The sequence below is a fragment of the Halichondria panicea genome, chromosome 11 (assembly GCF_963675165.1).
Source record: "Halichondria panicea chromosome 11, odHalPani1.1, whole genome shotgun sequence".
In the NCBI taxonomy this organism is placed as follows: domain Eukaryota; kingdom Metazoa; phylum Porifera; class Demospongiae; order Suberitida; family Halichondriidae; genus Halichondria; species Halichondria panicea.
In genome coordinates this window covers 4,396,566-4,418,735 of record NC_087387.1, presented here as the reverse complement: position 1 = coordinate 4,418,735, position 22,170 = coordinate 4,396,566, and the positions used below count along the sequence as shown (strand labels likewise).

General features: G+C 39.8%; 6 protein-coding genes across 9 annotated transcripts; 4 read left to right on the top strand and 2 right to left on the bottom strand.

The window, feature by feature from the left end:
* Positions 1-564: 564 nt before the first annotated feature.
* Positions 565-2,833, top strand: LOC135344376 (uncharacterized). The gene is made up of 3 exons (XM_064541579.1): positions 565-1,951; positions 2,003-2,516; positions 2,566-2,833. Exons 1-3 carry the CDS (start codon positions 1,245-1,247, stop codon positions 2,782-2,784), a joined length of 1,440 nt encoding a protein of 479 aa, XP_064397649.1. The 5' UTR covers positions 565-1,244; the 3' UTR covers positions 2,785-2,833.
* Positions 2,782-7,257, bottom strand: LOC135344373 (uncharacterized). 2 transcript variants are annotated; one of them, XM_064541575.1, is made up of 12 exons: positions 7,105-7,257; positions 6,527-6,928; positions 6,288-6,466; positions 6,154-6,239; positions 5,983-6,106; positions 5,828-5,928; positions 5,564-5,753; positions 5,358-5,504; positions 5,125-5,298; positions 4,540-4,828; positions 4,379-4,486; positions 2,782-3,196 (listed from the first exon to the last, which is right to left on the bottom strand). In XM_064541575.1, the coding sequence occupies exons 1-12, from the start codon at positions 7,181-7,183 to the stop codon at positions 2,943-2,945; spliced, it is 2,133 nt and encodes a 710-aa protein (XP_064397645.1). In that variant the 5' UTR covers positions 7,184-7,257; the 3' UTR covers positions 2,782-2,942. The 2 variants fall into 2 exon arrangements, with proteins under 2 accessions (XP_064397645.1, XP_064397644.1); XM_064541574.1 differs by having other exon boundaries at positions 6,288-6,928.
* A 1-nt stretch (position 7,258) lies between these two features.
* On the top strand, positions 7,259-11,136 carry LOC135344374 (uncharacterized). Its single transcript, XM_064541577.1, has 3 exons — positions 7,259-8,489; positions 8,546-9,580; positions 10,140-11,136. The coding sequence occupies exons 1-3, from the start codon at positions 8,250-8,252 to the stop codon at positions 11,028-11,030; spliced, it is 2,166 nt and encodes a 721-aa protein (XP_064397647.1). The 5' UTR covers positions 7,259-8,249; the 3' UTR covers positions 11,031-11,136.
* Positions 11,137-11,139: 3 nt separating this feature from the next.
* On the bottom strand, positions 11,140-13,226 carry LOC135344375 (protein fem-1 homolog C-like). The gene has a single exon (XM_064541578.1). The coding sequence runs from the start codon at positions 13,159-13,161 to the stop codon at positions 11,200-11,202; it is 1,962 nt and encodes a 653-aa protein (XP_064397648.1). The 5' UTR covers positions 13,162-13,226; the 3' UTR covers positions 11,140-11,199.
* Positions 13,227-13,652: 426 nt separating this feature from the next.
* Positions 13,653-18,042, top strand: LOC135344380 (uncharacterized). Of its 3 annotated transcripts, none has more exons than XM_064541584.1 (14): positions 13,653-13,804; positions 14,143-14,280; positions 14,434-14,508; positions 14,906-14,959; positions 15,015-15,120; positions 15,172-15,227; positions 15,375-15,501; positions 15,715-15,836; positions 16,041-16,220; positions 16,278-16,337; positions 16,813-16,921; positions 17,092-17,195; positions 17,492-17,643; positions 17,861-18,042. In XM_064541584.1, the coding sequence occupies exons 1-14, from the start codon at positions 13,793-13,795 to the stop codon at positions 17,874-17,876; spliced, it is 1,311 nt and encodes a 436-aa protein (XP_064397654.1). In that variant the 5' UTR covers positions 13,653-13,792; the 3' UTR covers positions 17,877-18,042. The 3 variants fall into 3 exon arrangements, with proteins under 3 accessions (XP_064397654.1, XP_064397653.1, XP_064397655.1); XM_064541583.1 differs by having other exon boundaries at positions 14,419-14,508; XM_064541585.1 differs by lacking the exon at positions 13,653-13,804 and adding an exon at positions 13,888-14,024 and having other exon boundaries at positions 14,419-14,508.
* A 3-nt stretch (positions 18,043-18,045) lies between these two features.
* On the top strand, positions 18,046-22,101 carry LOC135344378 (uncharacterized). Its single transcript, XM_064541581.1, has 15 exons — positions 18,046-18,195; positions 18,316-18,345; positions 18,433-18,567; positions 18,752-18,838; positions 19,124-19,168; positions 19,235-19,301; positions 19,361-19,413; positions 19,681-19,816; positions 20,081-20,202; positions 20,346-20,525; positions 20,580-20,639; positions 20,768-20,876; positions 21,063-21,166; positions 21,417-21,598; positions 21,958-22,101. The coding sequence occupies exons 1-15, from the start codon at positions 18,184-18,186 to the stop codon at positions 21,977-21,979; spliced, it is 1,344 nt and encodes a 447-aa protein (XP_064397651.1). The 5' UTR covers positions 18,046-18,183; the 3' UTR covers positions 21,980-22,101.
* The last annotated feature ends 69 nt before the right edge of the window (positions 22,102-22,170 follow it).

Below are 22,170 nucleotides of genomic sequence, written 5' to 3'. Positions count from 1 at the left end.
CGGTATGCATGGACCGAGGGGTATACGTGTATAGGGGACGGTTAGCTGAGCCAGTGTCACTCGTGTGCTTGATTGCCTTATAGTCGTTCATGCATGGGTGCTCATTCATGATATCGGAACCATGAAGGTGACTCTGTACTAGCACTGCTATCGATGTCTACTAGTAAGCTACTCCCAACGATAGGGACCTACAAATCATTAACAAAAGAACGTCTTTTTTAAGGTACAAATGCCAACTGTAGCTAGTTACTAGGCGGAAGAAGTCGCCAACGAGAATGAGGGCGACGAAATACTGATCCGTACCATTGAGAGTATAGCTTGTTAGTAGACATTGGGAGCAGTACTATAGTACAGAGTTACTGACCTTCATCAAATTCTCGTAACTGAAACTGACCTTCATTAAATTATACGCATTTGCCTCCTACATTCCATTCCATTTGTCAATTTTCGAGAAACCAGTTGACGCTTAGAGCGCACAGAGCTGAGCCCCACCTATCTTTTAAGGTTGAGTTGGTGGTAAAAAATGCCATTGCCCCACCCACTTGTTTGTGTCTGGCTGTTATGGCGGTAGATTAGTGTCAAAATTATGAGGTGTTTTTTCAGCAAGGGGGTTATTCTACAGAGGGTGTCAAAATTATATGGGGTGTCTTTTCAGCAAGGGGGTTATTCTACAGAGGGTATCAAAATTATATGGGGTGTCTTTTCAGCAAGGGATTATTCTACAGAGGGTGTCAAAATTATATGGGTGTCTTTTTAGCAAAGGGTTATTCTACAGACAGTGTCAAAATTCAGTGTATGGGATGTCTACTCTGTGTGTGTCAAAATTATAATGGATTGTCTTTCCAGCAAGGGGGGTTATTCTACAGACTGTCAAAATCAGTTATATGGGGTGTTTCAGCAAGGGGGTTGTTCTACAGGTGTCTTTTCAGCAAGGGGGGTTATTCTACAGACAGTCAGGTGTAGAATTAAGAGGGGTATTTTTCCAACAAGGTCGTTGACTGTTATTCTAGTGTCAAAAGCATGAGGAGAGTTAGTTGGAGCGTGGCCCAACTTGATGGAGGGTGTATTTTTCAGCAAGGGTCTGCCATGCATTGCATGCTAGCCTCGATTCCAGGCCTTGAATCGAGGCTAATGCATTGCTCATTCAGCCTCTTCAAAGCGGCCTGGATTCGAGGCTTTTAAATTATGGGAACTGAGTAATTTTTGAGAGGGCGTGGTCTCAATTACTTTATTAATGATCAAGCATGAGTTGTGACTGGATTGTAGACAGCTTGGTAGCACTTATCTCAGATATGAAGGAGGGAAGAGTAGTAACAAGAGATATAGTGGATGGCTACAAGTGGAGAATTGAACTTATGTGCTCAGATTTAATGGCAAAGGAAGCTATTTCTGGCGAATTATGTACTTCCGAGTGTAGTACTCTTGATTTACTGAACAAGGCCTACAAGGAGATGGATACATTGCTAAATAAGTTGTTAAGTAATGGAGGAGGTTCTAACGCACAATTTCAAGCACCTTTGATGTTGTCTGGTGTAGTTGGACGACCAGCGTATGTTATTCCTGAAGAGCAACTTCAATGTTTAATTGAATCTCGTTTCACAGTTCCTCAAATCAGCAAACTATTAGGTGTATCTGTATCCACAGTTCGTCGACGTATGTCATCCCTAAATCTTTCCATCCGCTGTACATATTCACAAATATCAGACGAAGAGTTGGACAGTGTTGTTGGAGGTGTACAACAACAGTACCCAAACTGGGGTAACCGACAGATGTACGGTTACCTTGTGTCACGTGGAATCAGAGTGCAAATGAATCGAGTTCGGGAATGTCAGAGAAGAATTGACCCACAAGGATGTGTCTTGAGAAGGCTGAGAAACTTAAGGAGACGAGTGTATTCAGTTCAAGGTCCACAACATCTTTGGCATATAGACGGGCACCACAAGCTAATCAGGTATGGCACCATGTTTTTCATTATTATGATATCAATGATTAATTAATTTAGGTGGAAGCTTGTGGTTCACGGTGCTATTGATGGGTACAGCAGATTAATTGTGTTTCTCAAATGTGCTGACAACAACACTTCTGAAACTGTGCTGTCCAATTTCACAGATGCAGTTCAGTTGCATGGAGTGCCTAGCAGAGTACGCAGCGATAGAGGTGGCGAGAATGTACTTGTACACGAGTACATGGTGGCACATCGTGGACCAAATAGAGCAAGCTTTATTGCAGGGCGAAGCGTACATAACCAGCGTATTGAACGGTTATGGCGTGATGTCTACAGTGCTTGCATTGTTGGGTATTACTGTTTATTTTCACACATGGAGGACATAGGTATCTTAGATGTTGACAACTCTGTTCATCTATTCTGTTTGCATTACGTATTTCTTTCAAGAATTAATCAGAGTCTACATGACTTCACAGCTGCTTGGAACAATCATCCTCTTTCATCAGTCAGAAATGCAAGCCCAAAGCAACTTTGGATAAGTGGATCACACCTCCAAGACATTGATGAACAGGTATGCAAATAACAGTTGTTGATTAATTATATCTCTGGTCTCTATTTAGATCCACAACAGCGACTACGGTATTGATTGGGATGGACCTCTTCCTGTTGGCAGTAACGAGAGCTCAATAGTTGTTGATCCACCACAACAGCCTCTTTGCTCTATGGAATATGAAGAATTATCTTCTGTTGTACACCCCCTTGCACAGAGTTATGACCATGGCATGGATTTCTATATGGACGCTGTTGAATACACCTACAGTAAAATTAACAGTTGCTAAGATTTAATAATTATGTCACTTCTGTTTCCATAAATAATCTCATGAATAAGTAATTTTGTGTCCATAAATATCTCTTGAATTAGTATATACTCCAGGAGAGATGAAAACTCAAAACAAAAAAATAATGATGATTGTGAAGGGTATTCTTGAAATTAAAATCATGCCAGTCCCATGCCATCGTTTCCACGCAGAGACAGCATTAGTTTGCTCCTGAACACATCATAAGATGAATGTCTACACGGGAGACGAAGACGGAGACTGCACGTACTGGCAGTTGCTAGTTCAGCATCAGTGAAGGTCAATGTCGGTACAGGCTGGAAACCAAGTGGGGGCTCCCTGTCAGCTCCAGTGAAAAAGATGAGAACATCGTCAAGAGTCACTTTGTCCCCATTCTCTGTTGTTGATGTTCCATCTATAGTAAAATGAATACCTTTGCATGATAGTGATCGAATTAGGCATTACACTTATATTAATGTGCAACTACATAGGAAAATGAATGTAGTAAAAAATGTACAATACAGAGGAGGAAAAACACAATTAACCTTATGCACTTAATTATGACTTTTTAATGAACACGCATTCCGCGGTCGCGGTTCAATTGCACTTTGCTTCTGCAGTTTAAGTGAAATCACAATAATCATGTGCTTTCATAAGAAACAGGTGAAGAGAATGATTTTGGTACAGCCATGAACCTAATCCTGCTGCAACCAGGAACAGATACAGCTAGTCAGGCTCAGTACAGTCGGACATACCAGTAACTTTTTTTTACAGTATCTATGGTAACGTGAAAAAAACTTTAGGAATGTCACATGAATGATGACGCATGTCCAATCTCCTCCTCTGCCATTATACAGTAAATTCAAATAAGAATACATTGCATCAAGAGTTTACGAACGTAGGCATATACTGTACATCAGATGTATGTGGAGAGTAACGTGACTTCCTGTATCTGTCACAAGCTTGGAATTTGCACACTGACCAATCCAAGTGTGGGTGATGTAATCTATCAACCCATCCAAGTGTGGGTGATGTAATCTACTTTCTTGATAGATTACATCACCCACACTTGGATTGGTCAGTGTGCAAATTCCAAGCTTGTGACAGATACAGGAAGTCACGTTACTCTCCGCATACATCTGATGTACAGTATGCCTACGTTCGATACTCTCTCTCTATCATAAACTCTTGATTGCATGAAATTAATCATTAAAGTGAAACCTTTGATTATTCGGACACCTTGGTTCTGGATAATCGAATGGATAAACCACGCCTTGATCCACCCACATAATGGACAAACAGCAGAGCCACATGGTTGCCAGCGCATGCGCAGAAGATAAGCAGGCCTGTCTCCATAGTAATGCGCATGTGCAATAAAAGGACAAGCCAAAAATAAAATTGCCAAGCCGGATAATGGAGGTTCAGAATAATGGACGTTCTACTGTATTACATTTAGTTTCTTCGTGTCCAACTTCTTCTGCGTGTACATCATATATAATGGGAATCACTAATAAATACCACAGTATGATATTCTTTGGCCTAGGCGAACACCAAAAAAGAACACTGCCTTATACATGTATGTCAAATTAACTAGTACCTTCACATTCTTCCAAAAAATCCATGAAGAAGATGTACGCAGCCTCTTCTTTGGCTTTTCTATTTGAATCAGTTAGTGAGAACACACACGGAAACTTCTTAAAGAAGTCTACAAAAACAATAACAATATGAATGCATGACATATAATATTAATTAACGCACCCTTTGACAATACGCTTGGTTGCTGACAGAACAAAGGCTGCATCAAATCAGAGTAGTTTTGAACATACTTGAGGACTTCACAAGTGTGTAACCCCTCTGTGAATTGATCTAGTTCCGCTTTGATCTTAATCAAGGAATGGTAGTCTCTCAATGCGTTCTTGATCCCATCCTTGTCAGCCATGGAGGCAAGGCACAATGCCTTACTATAGCCGGTGTCGCACACGAGTCCAACTTTTTCGTCATCTTCGAATATTAACCTCAGTTTTTCATCCGTATCTGCATCATTGATCTGAAGGGGTACACCACATTAAAAGCCATGCAGATATCTAGGGTGTATAATTATTTGCTTTGTGCGTATATTTGCTAATAAATCACATGGTGTGAATGAGTGTACCACCAACTAGGGGGGTCATGCTCCCCCTGCTTGGGCAAATTTTTTTCATCTTGGGATTGCCTTTGCAAATGTTATAATTTTTATTTGTCCATAATTATACTTAGTCTTACCGGAAATTACCCGCTACAAGGTCATTTTAAGGGGATTGGGCTAGGGGGCTCCCTCTCCTGTGTATCATAATGATGACTTACTTCTCTCAAAAGGGTTCGGACCTGTTCATTTGGAACAGCTGTATCATTTCTTACTCCCAGGTAAGTCCCCGTGCAGATGTACCGGTACACTGAAGGGTGAAAAGCAGGTATTCCAGAACCCCCTTGTACAATACTCATAGCGGTGATTTTGCCAATGTTCTTGAAGTCCTCATTCTGAACACAATTTGTTATTAAATGTATGCACACCCATACATAATGCGCATTTAATTTACCTGCAGAGCAACAACATTCTTCAGCGGAAAACATTGGCCACTCTCATTGCTGGTGCAGTACTTTTCAGTTACCCCCTTTGCAAATAGACGATAGAATTCTCTCAGTGGCCCACCAGTGTCTACTGCTGCCTCACTCACAAAACTGACCTGTATAGTACCCATCTGTAATCAATGTACATTTATGATAATAACTTTCTTAAACTTACTCTGAGAAGATTGGACGTATTGAATCGTTTCTTCTTTGCTTCTCTGATCCCATCTTCCACTACAAAGCCACGTCGCACATCAATACTAGTACGGGAAGCAACCTCCCAGTCCTCACTGTTGACATCAGGGATGTGAATACCACACTTCGCCCTCAAGGCCAACACAATATGGCTCAAGCAGTTCAGTTCTCTAAATAAGTATAGCATTATCTCACAGTACATTATCTCACAGTACTATACACACATAATCACAGCTGGTTATACCTTGGTTGACAAAAGTCGTCCATACTGTTTTTGACAGCAAGTAAGATATCATTTTCTAGGGTCAAGTCTACCAAGTGGGATGATTGAGTATGGTCTTGTACCTAAACATTTTTTGGGGATGTTATCCTCATGCTATAAATTGGAGCATTGCTTACTTGTACACCACTGTTGTTAGGAGTAATTGGGGAAAAAGCTGGCGGTAGTGGAGATTCTGGTGGTGAGCTCAGGTAACTAAATTCTTCTTCTTCAGAGAATGCTTGAGGAAGGGGAGAATCCAACCTTAGCGAACAAATTAAACATTAAGAACTTGATAAAATGAACTGCACCTTTTACAAGTATCGAGATGTTGTTTAAGTTGACACAATGGAATGCTTTGATCACATTTTAGGCATATTTCAGTCGGTGCAATTCCCTACAGAGCAGTACTCACACGAAGCACTACCAACCAAATAAAACTTACCAGATCTTTATTCTCCAATACACGTTTCAAACATAATTTCTGCTGTAGAGGACGGATAAACACTTTAGCACTACCTACAACATTCTTTAGGTACTGAACAGTATAGCCTCCACTTTGCGGTGGAATTACCCCGAGCTGACGATTGTTGTTGGGTAAGGTGCGTAACAGTTCATACCCCCCTGCATTCACAAGCTTTGGATATGCATTAAGAAGTTCATCGTGGAACTCAAATGCCTCGCCATATTCAAATAGACAGATTTTCTTTGGTCCAAGCCCAGCATTGATGAGGTCTGCTTTTTCCATTGGAGTTGGAGGAATTGACTGATCCACATTTGCCAGACAAATAAATTCGTGCTCCCACATACTCAGCTTTACTTTTTTCGATTTTTTTTTACCTGTTCCTGTTTTTTGTCCATATTCTGACATCCACGGAGGACGGCGAGTAGGCAGTGATAGACCACGTCGGCTTGATATGAACTGTGGCACATTACAGGTACCAGAGCGAGAGCTTCCTGGAAGCTGCTGATCCTCTCGAGCTCTCGGCCGCGGAGGTTGCCGATCAGTACCAGAGCGAGAGCTTCCTGGAAGCTGCTGATCCTCTTGAGCTCTCGGCCGGGGTGGTTGCCGATCAGTAACATTTCCTGTATGCAGAACAATTATTTTTTATATCACTACTACTACTGTGCTTTCTTTAATGGAACCCTTCCCCCCCCACACTCGTACTCTCCTAGACTACTTTCACCTACTTTCCCTGACTCTACTTTCACCCACTCTCCCTGACTCTTTTACCACTGACCCCCACTGTTCGAAAGCTTACTTGAGCTACTGCTTTGTGGGCTCATCATGGACAAAGCGTTCTCGAGGAGACTGCGAGCAGCTCTTACAGAATCGTCCATCTCTTCTTCTTCACCACGTGGACTTTCATCTACATGTGTGACCTTTAACCCTGTGACCTTTAACCCTCTACCCTTTGCAGAAAATCCTTGCAGTAGTTTCTAAGTAGCACCCTGTCCTGGAAAAAGACACCCCTCATAATTTTAATACTGTAGAATATACCCCTTGCTGAAAAATTAAGACACCCCATATAGTTTTGACACTGTCTGTAGAATAATCCCTTGCTGAAAAGACACCTCATACAATTTTTTAACACTATACCCTGTGTGTAGAATAACCCCCCTTGTTGAAAAGACAACCATATAATTTTGACACTGTCTGTAGAATAACCCCCTTGCTGAAAAGACACCCCATATAATTTTGACACTGTCTGTAGAATAACCCCCTTGCTGAAAAGACACCCATATAATTTTGACACTGTCTGTAGAATAACTCTCTTGCTGAAAAGACACCCATATAATTTTGACACTGTCTGTAGAATAACCCTCTTGCTGAAAAGACATCCCATATAATTTTGACACTGTCTGTAGAATAACCGTCTTGCTGAAAAGATACCCCCTCATAATTTTGACACTGTTGTACCGCCATAGGCTGTTGCTCCTGGTACATGGTATAGGTATTATCTATGGTATTACGCACTCAGTAGGCTCAACAGTACCGAGAGTATATGAAATATCATATACTCTTGACAGTACTTACACACTGCTGCCTTTCTTCATGGGTGAACTCTGTCTTAAGATGAGAGTAATTAAGAAGGCTCCAAATTGGCAATGAGCTCGCTAAATCACATGTCAGTACGGCAGTGGGGAACAAGGACTGACTCCACATGCTCCATCTAAAACTTACAGTGAGTACGTGAGTACGTACAGAGTATATAAAACTAGGTCATCACATGCACAATTATGGTTGATCTGTCCCAATTTCCTGTTCTTAGTGTACGTGTGGCAAGTATGACCACGGTATGCTGTTTTGAAACCTGATCTAGCTACTGTTTACAGTCGGTTACTGTCCATGTATGGTAGGAATGATAAGTGGTAGGCGACTCTGTATAGCAATAACATCTCCTGCATGTGTGTTTTGCTAGTTCATAGTTTAAAAGCTGGAACTGATAATATGGAAGAAAGTATATTAGAGAACAGATTAACTGATCCAGAATTAGAGCAGTTTATAGTTGCAACAGTGCAATTGACTGGAGAATTCTTAGGAGCAGGTGCTTACGGCAGTGTGGAAGAAGTGGGGATACCTGGAGCAAGGGTAGCTGCCAAGAAATTGCATCCTCAGCTTGTCAACCTAGGATCTTTTGAACAGGTAAATTAGCTCCTATATATATAGGGCTTATAAGTTTCAGTGCATGTTTGTTTCAGGTTGACAAATGGGTGACTGATTTCATTGGAGAGTGTAAACTGATGAGCCAACTCCGTCACCCTAACATAGTACAGTTTCTGGGGGTGTGCTATCTCCCTGGATCTCAACTCCCTGTCCTACTGATGGAAAAGTTACAAACCAGCCTTGACAGCCTTCTGGAAACCAGTCCCAACATCCCTATTGACCTCAAAGTTCACCTTCTGACAGGGACATGTCAAGGGGTGGTATATTTGCACAGTCGCAATCCACCCATTGCTCATCGGGACATTACAGCAAGAAACATTCTTATCGACAATGCTCTCAATGCTAAGATAGCAGACCTTGGTGTGGCTAGGATGGTGAGCATTCAACCTGGCCAGTTACTTGCTACAATGACAAATGCGCCTGGTAATAATCTTTACATGCCACCCGAAGCAATCCAAGAGGATGGAGCAGCACGGTATAATACTACAATTGACGTCTTTTCCTTTGGAGTAGTTGCTCTGTTTACACTGACACAAATTTTCCCCAAGAATATCAAACCTGCTTCTTACTTTGACCCTGAAACTCAAAGGGTTTCTGGACGAACTGAAATTGAACGCCGTGAATTATACATCGAACCATTGAAATCAGCTCTAGGTGACACCCACCCCCTGGTTCAATTGACCCTTGGGTGCCTAGAATACCTCCCAAGCAGTCGACCCTCAGCTCTAGAGGTTTTAAGACGACTCGAAGAATTTGAACTGGCCATGACCAAACAAAATTGCACAAAGACCAAGCTCGAGCTAATTAAACAGTTGACAAACAGCGAACATGAAATTGATCATCTTCAGCGAGAAGTTACTGACATGCACAAAATGCTAAGTAGGAATGATGTTCATGCCAACCAATTGCAAGCATCTGTCGAACGTCTCCAAGCTGAAAAACAAAATCTAGTTCGAAGCTTCGAGGAGCGTACCTGTGTGCAGCAGAAGCAGATAGACGTTCAACGTGAGGATATTATCCGACTCTCCAAGCAAATCCAATCTCTCGAAGTATTGAGAAAAGAAGATAAGGTGAGACGGCTGGTAATTTTAAACAATAACGTGGTATACTTTAGCTACGCTAAACAGCAAACATAATTATTATAGCTGTTGACGTCTATATATGAAAATCAAGCTTTTTTGTTTTCCATGCATACTCGAGTGTTAGATACTGAAGCAAGTTTTAGCTACCGTAAACAGCGAATGTGTTGTCCTGCTATATATAGTGTTGACAGTGTCAATATTTATTCACCCGGCCATGCACTATGCAAACTGTGAAGCATTGCATAAGTGTGTGATAGTGGAACTATGACAACAGTATCGATATCACATCTTCAGCTTGAATGGGTGCCTTTTTAGTTAATACGCAAACCTTAGTGGTGTCTTCTAATATGCTCTTATAATTATAAGCCATTAAATTTATTGTAGCTGAAGTCAGGCATGCATTGTGCATGGTTCCACATGTATCATATTGCAACGATTGCTGGCTTCTTTATAGGTGCATAGTGTTTCATTGATTGCCATAACATTTCACAACACGATTTAATTACATTCTCTTCCGCACAACTTACTGTCATTTCCATATACTTAGGTCCCACTCAACTCGATGATTTCATCTGTCATTACTTTCAACTGGAGAAGGTTTAGCAACAAGCCACCAGGAATTAGCGTAACAAGTCAACCTGTAGCTCACAATGGAAAGCTCTACATCTGTGCCTACTCGACTCACACATCACCTCTGACCGTACTAGAGTATTTGCTGGATACAAGCATGTGGAAGGAGCTAGCACCCCCTTCGGTACAGGAATTCACTATGGCAATATTAAAGGGCCAATTGTTAGTGGTGGGGGGTGAAGAAATATTAACTGGCAAGACAACAGATTCCATTCTAGAATTCGATGAAAAGGCTCGAAAGTGGATACCCATAAATCCTGCATTACCAGTACCGCTATACCTCCCATCTGCTGTAGGGTATGATTCTCATCTGATTGTTGCCGGTGGATATAATTCAACAAACTCTAGAGTACTAAATGTACATACTTTGAACATGAACAGCTACAAATGGAGTTCAACTGAACCCCTTCCAAGTACCGACTGCTGCAATATGGTTATAATTGATGACAGTGTGTATTTAATAGGGCAAGAGACAAGAACAGTATTGCGAGCTCAATTATCCAATGTGACATCAGGAGTCACATCAGGTGTGTGGGAGACACTGTCAAATGTCCCTTTCTACTACTCGTCTCCTATCGTCCATGGCAACACCCTTCTGACGGTGGGGGGTAGGGACAGCAACGATTGGGGTGGTAATGCCACAACTAAAATCCATCGCTATGACGCTGCTGGAAACCAATGGATTAAAGTAGGAGATCTGCCTGAGCCAATGTACTATTGCTATTGTACAGCCGTGGCTAGTGAATTGTTTGTTTTGGGAGGATTTGGCAATCAATCTGCGTATATTGCAGAACTAGTAATATCATAGTTTTATATGCGTTAATTATGATTATTATTAATTTTGTTTTTTGTCCACACGATTAATTTGTAGACAAACATTGGCATAATAATAATAATTTGCATTTGTATAAGTATGCATTATTATTGAAACCGAGCACGTTGAATGCTGCACAAAATTGAAAGGGGAAATGTATTATTTACACAGCACTATGAAGAGCAACAAATTGACAAACAGATAGGGGTAGAAAATCGTAAAACAGATCATAATTAAGGACAGCTGTGGCTGACAGACACTCAAGAGGCAGTGGGGATGAGCAGAATCTTGATATAAACTCACTAACTTTTTCTGAATGTTGTTCTTGAACAATATACAATGGCGTCCGTCCTTGTTCATCAGCTGCATCGATATGAGCTCCATTATTCAACAACAAACCTATTGCGTCCATGTTATATGAAACACAAGCAACGTGTAGACACATCAATCCTTTACAGCGCATGTTCAGTGCGCGGCTACAACCACATTGAAGCAGAAACTCCATCGTTGCCAAATCCCTAACCAAATTTTCTTCGAGAATGTAATGCAGTATTGTGTTTTCGTCATTGAGCAGTAGAAACTCTTCAACAAACTGAACTCCCATTTCAAAGCAAGCACTCTCGACTCCAGTAGAAGGGCTTGATTTCAGCCACAAATCAAACACTTTAATGATGGTTGTCAGCAGTTTGAGTGGGCTTCGTCTTTTGCATCCATACTTCGATGAAAGAGCAGTAAATTGAGAAGAAATAGTTTTCGCACTTTTCAACATGTAGGGTAAAAACTTTGAAAAGGTTAGCGTTGATTCGTGGACAGATCTCGTACTCTTGAAGAAGAAATTATTGATTACCCATGTGTCATAAAGTTCTTCAAAAAATTCTGGTAGTATGTATCCATTCGATAGTTTTGGTAGCAGGGTCTGATTAATTGTTCTTATTCCTGTAAGCAACAAAACTTCTCGTTCGTGCCTCATACTAAGCTCTGCTATCTCACTCAAAATCTCCAAGTATGTCATGTCACCCAAACCAATGCATCTCTCCCATATCAATAAAGCCTGATACCACATCTCTATGTCCGATCGAGGATTTTGTTGGCCGCACATTTCTACTAACTCATTTGAATCGCGAATTTCTCTTCTGCCAACATCAACATTTTGTGTGTTAGGGAGATATAGCGAGTGTTCTTCGATGATTTTAATAGCTTCTTGAAAGTGAAAGAAGGCTTTTCGTTGATTGGATTTAATTATACAGCTAACCCCAATCAGCAGGTACGCATCACACCTATGTGTTGGAGAACACTGAGGCAAATCTAGAAATGTTTCGATTATTTTCCGAGAACTACCACAGCTGTAAGCAGAAGCTAAATTCAGAGGACTAGGAACAAGCACTTTGCCATGAAACCAGCTGCTTAGGGCTGGTTTCACATTTGACGCCAATATGAGTTGATCAATGATTTGTGTGTGCCCTTTTTGTGCAGCAATATGTAGAGCGGTAAATCCTTCGGGAGTACAACGATCTACACTAGCATTTTGCTCGATAAGACATTTGAACACTTTTGGGTGATTGCGAAGAGCCGCAATGTGAAGTGGCTCCCACCCAAAGTCGTTAGAAACGTGTACATCATTACCTTGCTCGCACAGGTACTTCACAATGTCGTATTGACCATGAAAAACAGCTTCGCACAATGGGACGGAGCCAGTACAATCGGGAATAGAGAAAGAAGCCTTCCTTTCAACCAACAACTTAGCGATAGATAAATATCCTTTAATGCAAGCTGCGTTTAGAGCTGTAACGTGATGTAGTTCATCGCCAGTATTTGTAATGTTGTAAACAGAACCAACAATGTTCACAAATTCCTCCTGTGGTATCACATCGGTGAGGTACTCGACAATTTCGATGTGGTCAAACTGAGCAGCTAGCACTAATGGCGTCCTCTGGTTGTACATATGAGAGCATCGTGAGAATGTTTCGAGAGTGACGATAGCTTCTTGCTCCTGGCACACTTTCTGTATTAGCTTTTTAACTGGAGATAGATTTCCTCCAGTTACAAGTGTACACAGTAGATTGAAATTGTGCTCTACCAGTATACAGCTAGCAAAGCTACTAGATCTTCTAGATCTAAAGGCCATTTTTCTGTTTTAACCACCCCACTCACATTCATTTGGCACAATGCACACAATGGGTTAGTCTAGAGGGTCTGGCTGAACAGCCCACAAATAAGATTGATAGCCAGAAGCCACATGCCAGATTGACCACTAACTATCATGAACCCATGCATTGAATGTCGTTTTTCAGATGTAGACTTGGACGGTGCGCAAAATAGAGATTTAGATAATTATAGAGTCAATTCTATAGTCTATAAATCATAAGTGAATGTCAGCGCTCTGTCATCAAAATACATACAGTTCTATAATCCATGAAAGGAATTTTCGGGAATGGGATATCACAACAAAGTTATAACACTCGGTAACATCGAAATAAATTGTTGTAAATGTATATGCATACTTCTTACTATGCATACGTCTTACTCGAAAATGGATCTTTCTCAAGCTAGTCTAGATGTATATGTATAGATCTACAGGGGAATTTTTTGCTCAATCTTCATACCAATTATGCATGCATGTGTCTAGTAGACTTCACATGTTGCTGCTAAAGTACATCCTGTGTAGCTGCTGTTTGTACAAGTAAATTTATAAACAGTCTAGCTATTATTATTGAGACCCATCTCAAGCTATTGAACTGCAACAAAGTAAACTTCGTATGGAATTTGAGGTACGTATTGTACATCCATATATATATAGGCACAGCCCCTTTATGCATGCATGCATAATTATACAGATATTGTCAATAGTGTTAAAATGATTTGCCTGTGTGGTTGTCACTGTGACAATTACTCCATGCACGTGTATCATGTAGATCTACGTTTTATGCATAGTTATCTGGTTATCTGGTATACGCTACAGTGGCAGCATAGAATCCAGCAATCTGATTGGTCAGTACCAAGATTTATATTTTGTTACAGAGTTTACATGTACCAAGGTTTATAGTACATAGATAAAACAGTATAGTATAGATATATACCTACAAAAGTGCCTAACTATTACATATAGAACACTGAAGAAGAGTACGAAGATATGCAATCGTCTGTGGGACAGCATCAAATGGAAGCCGGTGAGCAGTACTATGAATATGTGGAACTTCTACCGCAACGAAAAACTGAAAGGCAAGACTCAGTTCCATCAACACAGGTACATCATTATAGGACGATAAAAATGTCGTGAGTCTTAGCATTGTATGAAACGCTTATGATTGACAAGTGTAGTACTGCTACAAAAAGCATGATTATGTAGACTCCATGCAAGTTTAAGGTTATTTATTTAGCCTAGCTCTTTGATACACAGCAACCAAGAACTCGTAATGCTGGCGGTGATGTTGTGCCGAATCCCTCATACCTCACTCATCAGTCATCCAACCTGGCAAGACTATAATTATGCATGGCAATAATTATGCATGTATTTATTCGCTGTCATTATTAAGCCACTGCATACATACATGCTTGCATATAATGAGTAATATATAGGCTTATAGTTATCTATAGGTCAAGAGTTTGCTGAGACATGCAACTGGGGATATTATTGACACGAGCCCTTTGTTTACATTCCATTCTTAAATATTGAAGGTTTCTGTGTTATACACATGCTTAAGTGTTGCTGTATATGGTTCAGGCAACTCCCCTGTTAAAAACAAGTACAATTTTTGGGTGTTCATGACGATGGATCGAGATTGTTTTCCCTTGTGTAGCAATAACATGAATCCTATAGTGACCCACAGTGCATGTATAGTAACTTGTGCTATTATTTTATAATAATACAGGCTACAACATCTCATACACCACCTCCGTTATACGAGTATCTTCCTGAATCAGAGGTAATCTCTATATGCGACAAACGTACCTAAAATCATCTGTTGCTTTTCCTTCCAGGCCTGGCCAGAGAGGGATCGAGCCACACAACTTGCTGCTACACAAACTGCTGAGCTGCCTCATATGAAAGCGCTGTCCATATCACCTTCTTCTATACATGTAGATGGTATGTAATGCGCATATTATTTGCGCAAATCTTATTGATATTTACCCATAGATGATCGACCGAAGTTTGATACCAGTTTCAAATCTCCAGTTGGCTACAACATTATGGTGCGGTTCACACTAACAACAATTAATTTACATAGTTTGTATACTGCTGCCTTTTGAGGTGACCATGCAGGCATCCATGCATTAGAGGGATTTCCATGAGATAGTGTATAATTTATATTCATGCACACACCGATTATTACTAAACAGAATTTGATGTCTCAAGGAAATGTGATTTTCATTCTTCCCAAGACGAGTATCGAGAGAAAGCCGCTTTACCTCAACCGTGGATTTGGCGAGAGAGTAGTTCACGGAGGAGGTTCATTTACGGATGAGAGTGAGCAATGATTTGCAGTTACTACTGATTATTCACCAATAATAGTTAATACTTATTTAGTACACACATGCATGCACTCTGTTTTCAGTACCACATGAACTAGTAAAGTTGCCATGTTAGGCCCATAAATTTTCAGTTTCAGATTGCATGTGTTGTTCCGTCCATACTGTAACATGCAATCCTTCATAGCAAACTCTTTATCCATGCACACAGGTAGGTTTGTGGTCACGATTCCTCGAGAGCACACCACAGAGCATGTGATAGCATTGGAGAGCTTCAAGTACAAAGGAAGATACTTGTGTGTTGACCGGAGAGGAAGGATTAAAGCTCGCGATGTACGCTGACTATAATATTATAATTATGTAGCGTATGTAGCGAAATACTGGTTATATAATACTGGTTAATCACCCTTAAACTTCATGTGGATGTATATGTAGCGTTCCAAGAGGTTGCTAGGTTGCAAGACCTAAGAAGGCTAGCTTGCATGTATCAGTTCATGCAATGCCATGCACATTATAGGTATCTATAATATACTGTAGGGTTATAAGGACAGCTGTGACTTTTTCGTGTATGGGGTGAATGGGAGTCCTCACCTGGTCTATTTTGAGTCTGCTAGAAGTGACGGTTTCTACTTTGGGATGAGATCAGACAATAGTCCCTCTGATGCAGCCAGTATCACAGCCGATTCTGAGGAAGCACACTTTGGAATACTAACAGATGTAAATATATTACAAACGTGTGCTCTGATAATAATTATACTATGTTATTTTATGTAGAATGTATCAGAATCGTCTCCTCTGCTGAAGTTGGAGGTGTTTGGGACAAACTCAATTATGGTGAGAAGAAGAACTGATCTAGCGTACATTTGTGGTCTATTACAGTAAACTTTTGTTAATCCGGTCACCCTTGAGACAGCTATAGTGCAGCTTGGCCGCAATAGCGAAGTGGCTGAATTTCAGAAAGTGGTATAGCGGCTAATTCGTTGTCCTACCTCAATCCAATTAATTACTGCATGGATAATGAATTATACATTATGCTCTCTATTCGAGTGTGTATGTAATCCAGTTTTCATTTGCCAAACCACGCCCAAAATGTCATCTGGCTATATTATACGTCTGATTTGGAATAGGGTCGCAATCAGTACACAGTATCTATAACTGAATAGCGAGGATGAGTTTTGTGTAGTGATCTAGCTAGCATATATATTGGGACGTCAGATTCTTTGAATCTTCCAGTTACGTAGTTTCTAGGATAGAACATTGTCGTTAGTGGAAAATACTAAATTGTTTGAACTCCATGACTTTTTCACAGGACCAAGTGCGGGACAAAAGTGTCATTCGTCTTTTCTCACAGCGAAGATACCTTGGAATTGATAGGAAAGGAAGAGTACTTCAAACACATAATGACAAGAATACAGATAGTACGTTAATCACGAAAACACATTGTACGTAGTTTGTAGCTATAATTTATTACTCTCTTTATAAGACCCAATTAAGATTGTATTGCTTACCATATATATATTTATATAGAGAGAGATATGCTTTTATTGTTGCAAGGCACATATACATTGTAATTATTGACAATCTTTAGGCTGGTTCATGGTTCACGATCGTGGGATGGGTATTCTTTCACTGCGAAGCTATGTACACCAGAGTTATTGGTTGAAAATGCAAGATGGTCAGCTTACAGGAAAGGTATAATACTAGTATCCGATAATTATACAGTCATTGCAGTAAATAGCAAAATCATAATAAGATTTCCAGATATGAATAATCATAATTGTGTTTATCTGACAGTTCTCTTTTGTAAATACACTGCTATCTACTATAACAGCTTTGATATTTTTTTTACATCTATGTCATGCCACCAATTCTAATTAACATAGCGACCCAAATTATATCTGCCAATAAAATTATGTTACAGTAATTGCAAGGGTACATTAGAGTTACGAAAAGACCGTAATAGACTGCGTACTACTTTTTCTTTATAGGGAAAGCCAGGCCTTGATACTTTCTTTCAAGTGAGAGAGTCAGTGGAGCACCAAATTATTCTAGAATCCATTGCACAGCCGGGCACATTTGTTTATCCAAGCCAGGCGTCCCCTTCTGTGGTGCCCGAGTTTACTGTGGAAGTCATACTTGAGTGAGTCACTCACTAATATGTAACTGCATGGTTGTTCTATAAACGCATTATTGCCCATCACTTTGTTGAGGACTGCATAGATTTGTACAGTACATTTGAGTAGTGAGTAGCATGCTTAATGAATCGAGACTGTCACAGTGATTGGTTTCCTATAGCTCAGTTTTAAATTAGTAGAGTGAATACATAACAATTTCACATACTTAATTATTTTCTGCAGGAAACCTACAAGTTAGGAAGCGCTCTGGCAGAGATGTAACTTGTTTATAGCTGATAGTACATTAGCTAGTGAACATTGTTATTGACGCAAACACATTCTGTTGCATCCATTAACTTAAGTGACAATCCTTAATCATGCGTAAAACCTTTTCCAGAACATTAAACATGGAGTTCTTAGTTCAATCATCATGATCGGTATACGTGTTTCTCTGGTACTACAGTAACTGACGTCCTGTTTGTTTCAGTTTGGCAGAACTGCTGCATGTGTCAGAGTAATTTATACATAGCATAATAGATATAACTGTCAGAAAAAGAGTACCTTCAATGGAACTTGAGGTAGGTATTATATATAGCGTGCCTCTTCTATAGTATTAGCAATGAGAACTGTTGCATTCATGCATGGATATCTCACTATGACAGTCATTGCAATTAATATTACTGATTCATTTTATATAGGAAGAACAGTACGAAGATATGCAATCATCTGTGAGGCAGTAAAGCATTTGTGCATCATTCTATAAAAAATATAAAGTCACTCTATCAATAATGCATCTGATTCATATATAATTATAGGAAGAACAGTACGAAGATATGCAATCGCCTGTGAGGCAGTATCAAGGTGCATACTGTGAAGTTGTGAAAACAACTCCGCGGCGACAAGTTTCATCCAGTATTAAAAAGCAAGACTCTTTGGGTGCACCACCACTTGTAAGCCATAATAATAATACACAATCATATAATGTAACAATAAACACTGCATGAAAGGCATTAGCAGTGATAACGGCATGTAACTATAATTATGACATACATAATAGTTACATTATCTGCATGCTGTGCTAATATTTATTGCTATATAGCTTTTACCTTCTTAAACCTCTTTGCCTATATACAGCCACCAAGAACTCATGATGTTACTGAAGGTGGTATTCTAGTGCTGGATCCTCCTCCACACTTCAAGATTGCTAATCAGCCCAAACAGGTAAGGCTATACTGGTGGTATATACAGTTGTAAAGGACATGCACTAAGAAGATGTGCACTTATGCATGCTTATATTTAGGTGCTGATAAATTGCTAGTGTAAGCTATAGTCAGAGATGTATAATAATATAGGTTAAGAGTTGTGTAAAAATGGAGGGACCGTCTAGGAGCAGGCCCCGTGAAATATTAAGAAGATATTTAGTGTATTTTGCATGCTATAACCTCAGGCCTCAAACCAATTTTCAAGGCTGACATTGACTTCATTATAATTATTGTAATTGTACAGACTGAAACACCACCTCCGTTATATGAGTATCTTCCTGAATCTGAGGTAATCTATATGCACATGCATGCAACAAACATACTCTTTAATCATGCCTGTTGCTTTTCCTTGCAGGCTGATCGAGCCTCTGAGCTACAGCTTTCTATGAGAACATTGCCCATCTTACCTTCTGTATATGATGGTATGCAATCGAATCATTAAAGATTCTATTATAACTATACCCTCATATCATTCATATAGATCGACCAAAATTGGACACCAATTTCAAATGTCCAATTGGCTATGACATAATGGTAACGATGCATGTACCGTATAGCAGGTAATTTTCGTGGGGCAAAATATTCGTGGTTTTCGTGGTTGGAGGTCTGACCACGAATATTTTACCCACGAATGAAGCGACCTTGTCTACCTTTACCTGCAGTGCAAGCAGCAACCACGAAAATATTACCCACGAAATGTCTCAATATTACTGAACCACGAATATTTTGTCCCCCGAAAATTACCCGCTATATACGGTACATGCATTTCATCTTGTTTTTGTTTGACTGCTGCATGCACAGAGCTTGCTGTCTCAAGGAAATGTGATCTTCATAATGCCCAAGACGAGTGTGAAGAGACAACCACTCTACATCAACCACACTTTGGGTGGATACAGTGAGAGAATTGTTCAAGGAGGAGGTACATTTACAGATGAGAGTGAGTGATACGTAGGTACAATCTTTTTAAGTATGCCTGGAAGCAGACAAAAACCTCCCCTATAATGATGGCAGATGTATACGTACTATAGAGCTATACACAAAATGGTTGAATTATTACCATCCGTACTGAAACTGGCCACCAGATTAGAACCTGGGTGCAATGTGTCTTGTGGAGATCAGCTATTTTAAGTGTAATCGTCAATCATATATATATATGCATGCATGTTAGCTATATCGGTACTTCTTATCTCGATCGATGCAGGTAAGTTCATGGTCTCCATACCTCGAGCACACAAATCAGAGCTTATGATAACATTGGAGAGCCTTAAGTACAAAGGAAGATACTTGTGTATTGACAGGAGGGGAAGGATTAAAGCACGCAATGTAGGTTGACTATACTTCTATAATAGCGAAATACTACATAAATAAGTTCGCTATACTGACAGTTCACCATACAAAACCTACTTGTCTGACAAGACCTAGAAAGGCTGTATGCATGGATGCAATGTCGTGTTATGTTCTTATAGGGTTATAAGGATAGCTGTGACTTTTTTGTGTATGGGGTGAGTGGGAGTCCTCACCTGGTCTATTTTGAGTCTGCTAGAAGTGACGGTTTCTACTTTGGGATGAGATCAGACAATAGTCCCTCTGATGCAGCCAGTATCACAGCCGATTCTGAAGAAGCACACTTTGGAATACTAACAGATGTAAGTATTACGTTATCTATATAGTGTTTGTCTTCTCATGCACACTTTGTGTAGAACATATCGGAATCCTTTTGTGCTCCGAAGTTGACGGTGTTTGGGACTAACTCAATTATGGTGAGATCTTATTATGCATGCATAATTATATACAATAACAATCACAGCATACTTATTAGCCAGAATGAATGCACCACTACTGTACGTATCTCAGAGGTCTGATATAAGTTCTTGAACCAAAATTATAGGAACAAGTGCGAGACAAAAGCGTCATTCGTCTTTTCTCACAGCGAAGATACCTTGGAATTGATAGGAAAGGGAGAGTAGTTCAAACACATAATGACAAGAATACAGATAGTAAGTTAATCACAATAAAACATGTGTAGTAAGTTTGTATACAGATTTGTGGCTATCTTTAAACCTGGGACACATCAGGCTGCATAATTATACACAATCATGTACTACCAAGCGTTTAGCTAAACCTTGTCAAAATTGCTATCCATGCAGCAGCAGTATATAATTATAGCTTAACAATCTTTATAGGCTGGTTCGTTGTTCACGATCGCGGGATGGGTATTCTTTCACTGCGAAGCTATGCACATACGGAATATTGGTTGAAAATTCAAGATGGGCAACCCCAAAGAAAGGTATATATACTATATCCATTTGCTTTAATTTGCTGTGTATAGGTAGACCAAAACAGTCTCAACACTCTGCCTATAGTATAATTATATAGCTTTAATTTATGAAATTTCTCTTCAGAGATGCAATAATCGTCCAAACAAATATGAGCTATAGAGGTGTACTATATATAACTTTAAACCATGCATGCATGCATGCCCATGCATTTGAGTTATCAGTAAATTCTGTGCATGTGCCTCTTGCTTCATCATGCAGGGAAAGCCAGGTCTTGACACGTTCTTCAAATTGAGAGAGTCGGTGGAGCACCAAATAATTCTAGAATCCATTGCCCAGCCGGGTACATATATTTTCCCAACTTCACGCAACACATTGTCCATGAGCCCCACTGGTACGTCACCTTCCATGACACCTGAGTTTACTCTGGAAATCATTTCAGAGTAAGTTATTCAAATTAACTCTATACTTATGCATGACTATACATGTGTATACCAATGTAACAGGGTTCAGCCTTTTACATGTGGGATCAGGGACTCGCATTCAAAACTCTCGTTATAATTATTACGCGCATGAACACTCCACACACACAAAATTAATGACAAAAAGTAAGCTAAGAATTTTATTAGTGATCGAGCTATTCCAGATTCCAAAACAAAGGTCTAGAACATATAATTATATGCATTATAGCACGATCAACTCAAAACTATCAATATTAAGGGGGTATAGAACCAAATTAAACCCTTCAGATCTGACAAAAAACTTACAATGCATGTAATGGTTGTTATTATATTCTCTGCAGGAAACAAAGTGAAGACAGCTGATTCAGAATTGCTTTTTCATGAGACTGGATGAGATGTTACTGTATATAGCTTGTGTATAGTGTTGTGTATTGTGCATGATATAATTATAGTTAGTCCGATGAATAATTATAACACCACCCACATTCTGTTTGCCCATAACAACTTAAAGAAGTGCATGTCTGTACTGAAACATGTTAAAATGCATGTGGAAG

What these genes read in the sequence shown, in the direction of transcription:
- LOC135344376 (XM_064541579.1), top strand. Translation starts at nt 1,245, where the DNA reads ATGAGTTGTGACTGGATTGTAGACAGCTTGGTAGCACTTATCTCAGAT. An exon ending in GGGCACCACAAGCTAATCAG is followed by an intron (nt 1,952 to 2,002) that starts GTATGGCACCAT and finishes TAATTAATTTAG; the next exon opens with GTGGAAGCTTGTGGTTCACG. An exon ending in TCCAAGACATTGATGAACAG is followed by an intron (nt 2,517 to 2,565) that starts GTATGCAAATAA and finishes GTCTCTATTTAG; the next exon opens with ATCCACAACAGCGACTACGG.
- LOC135344373 (XM_064541574.1), bottom strand. Translation starts at nt 7,183, where the DNA reads ATGGACGATTCTGTAAGAGCTGCTCGCAGTCTCCTCGAGAACGCTTTG. An exon ending in CCCACAAAGCAGTAGCTCAA is followed by an intron (nt 6,929 to 7,104) that starts GTAAGCTTTCGA and finishes TTCTGCATACAG; the next exon opens with GAAATGTTACTGATCGGCAA. An exon ending in ATACGTCCAATCTTCTCAGA is followed by an intron (nt 5,505 to 5,563) that starts GTAAGTTTAAGA and finishes GGTACTATACAG; the next exon opens with GTCAGTTTTGTGAGTGAGGC.
- LOC135344375 (XM_064541578.1), bottom strand. Translation starts at nt 13,161, where the DNA reads ATGGCCTTTAGATCTAGAAGATCTAGTAGCTTTGCTAGCTGTATACTG.
- LOC135344380 (XM_064541583.1), top strand. An exon ending in CTCATCAGTCATCCAACCTG is followed by an intron (nt 14,509 to 14,905) that starts GCAAGACTATAA and finishes ATAATAATACAG; the next exon opens with GCTACAACATCTCATACACC. An exon ending in ATGGTCAGCTTACAGGAAAG is followed by an intron (nt 17,196 to 17,491) that starts GTATAATACTAG and finishes TTTTCTTTATAG; the next exon opens with GGAAAGCCAGGCCTTGATAC.
- LOC135344374 (XM_064541577.1), top strand. Translation starts at nt 8,250, where the DNA reads ATGTGTGTTTTGCTAGTTCATAGTTTAAAAGCTGGAACTGATAATATG. An exon ending in ACCTAGGATCTTTTGAACAG is followed by an intron (nt 8,490 to 8,545) that starts GTAAATTAGCTC and finishes TGTTTGTTTCAG; the next exon opens with GTTGACAAATGGGTGACTGA. An exon ending in TATTGAGAAAAGAAGATAAG is followed by an intron (nt 9,581 to 10,139) that starts GTGAGACGGCTG and finishes CCATATACTTAG; the next exon opens with GTCCCACTCAACTCGATGAT.
- LOC135344378 (XM_064541581.1), top strand. An exon ending in CTTTGGGTGCACCACCACTT is followed by an intron (nt 18,568 to 18,751) that starts GTAAGCCATAAT and finishes GCCTATATACAG; the next exon opens with CCACCAAGAACTCATGATGT. An exon ending in ATGGGCAACCCCAAAGAAAG is followed by an intron (nt 21,167 to 21,416) that starts GTATATATACTA and finishes TTCATCATGCAG; the next exon opens with GGAAAGCCAGGTCTTGACAC.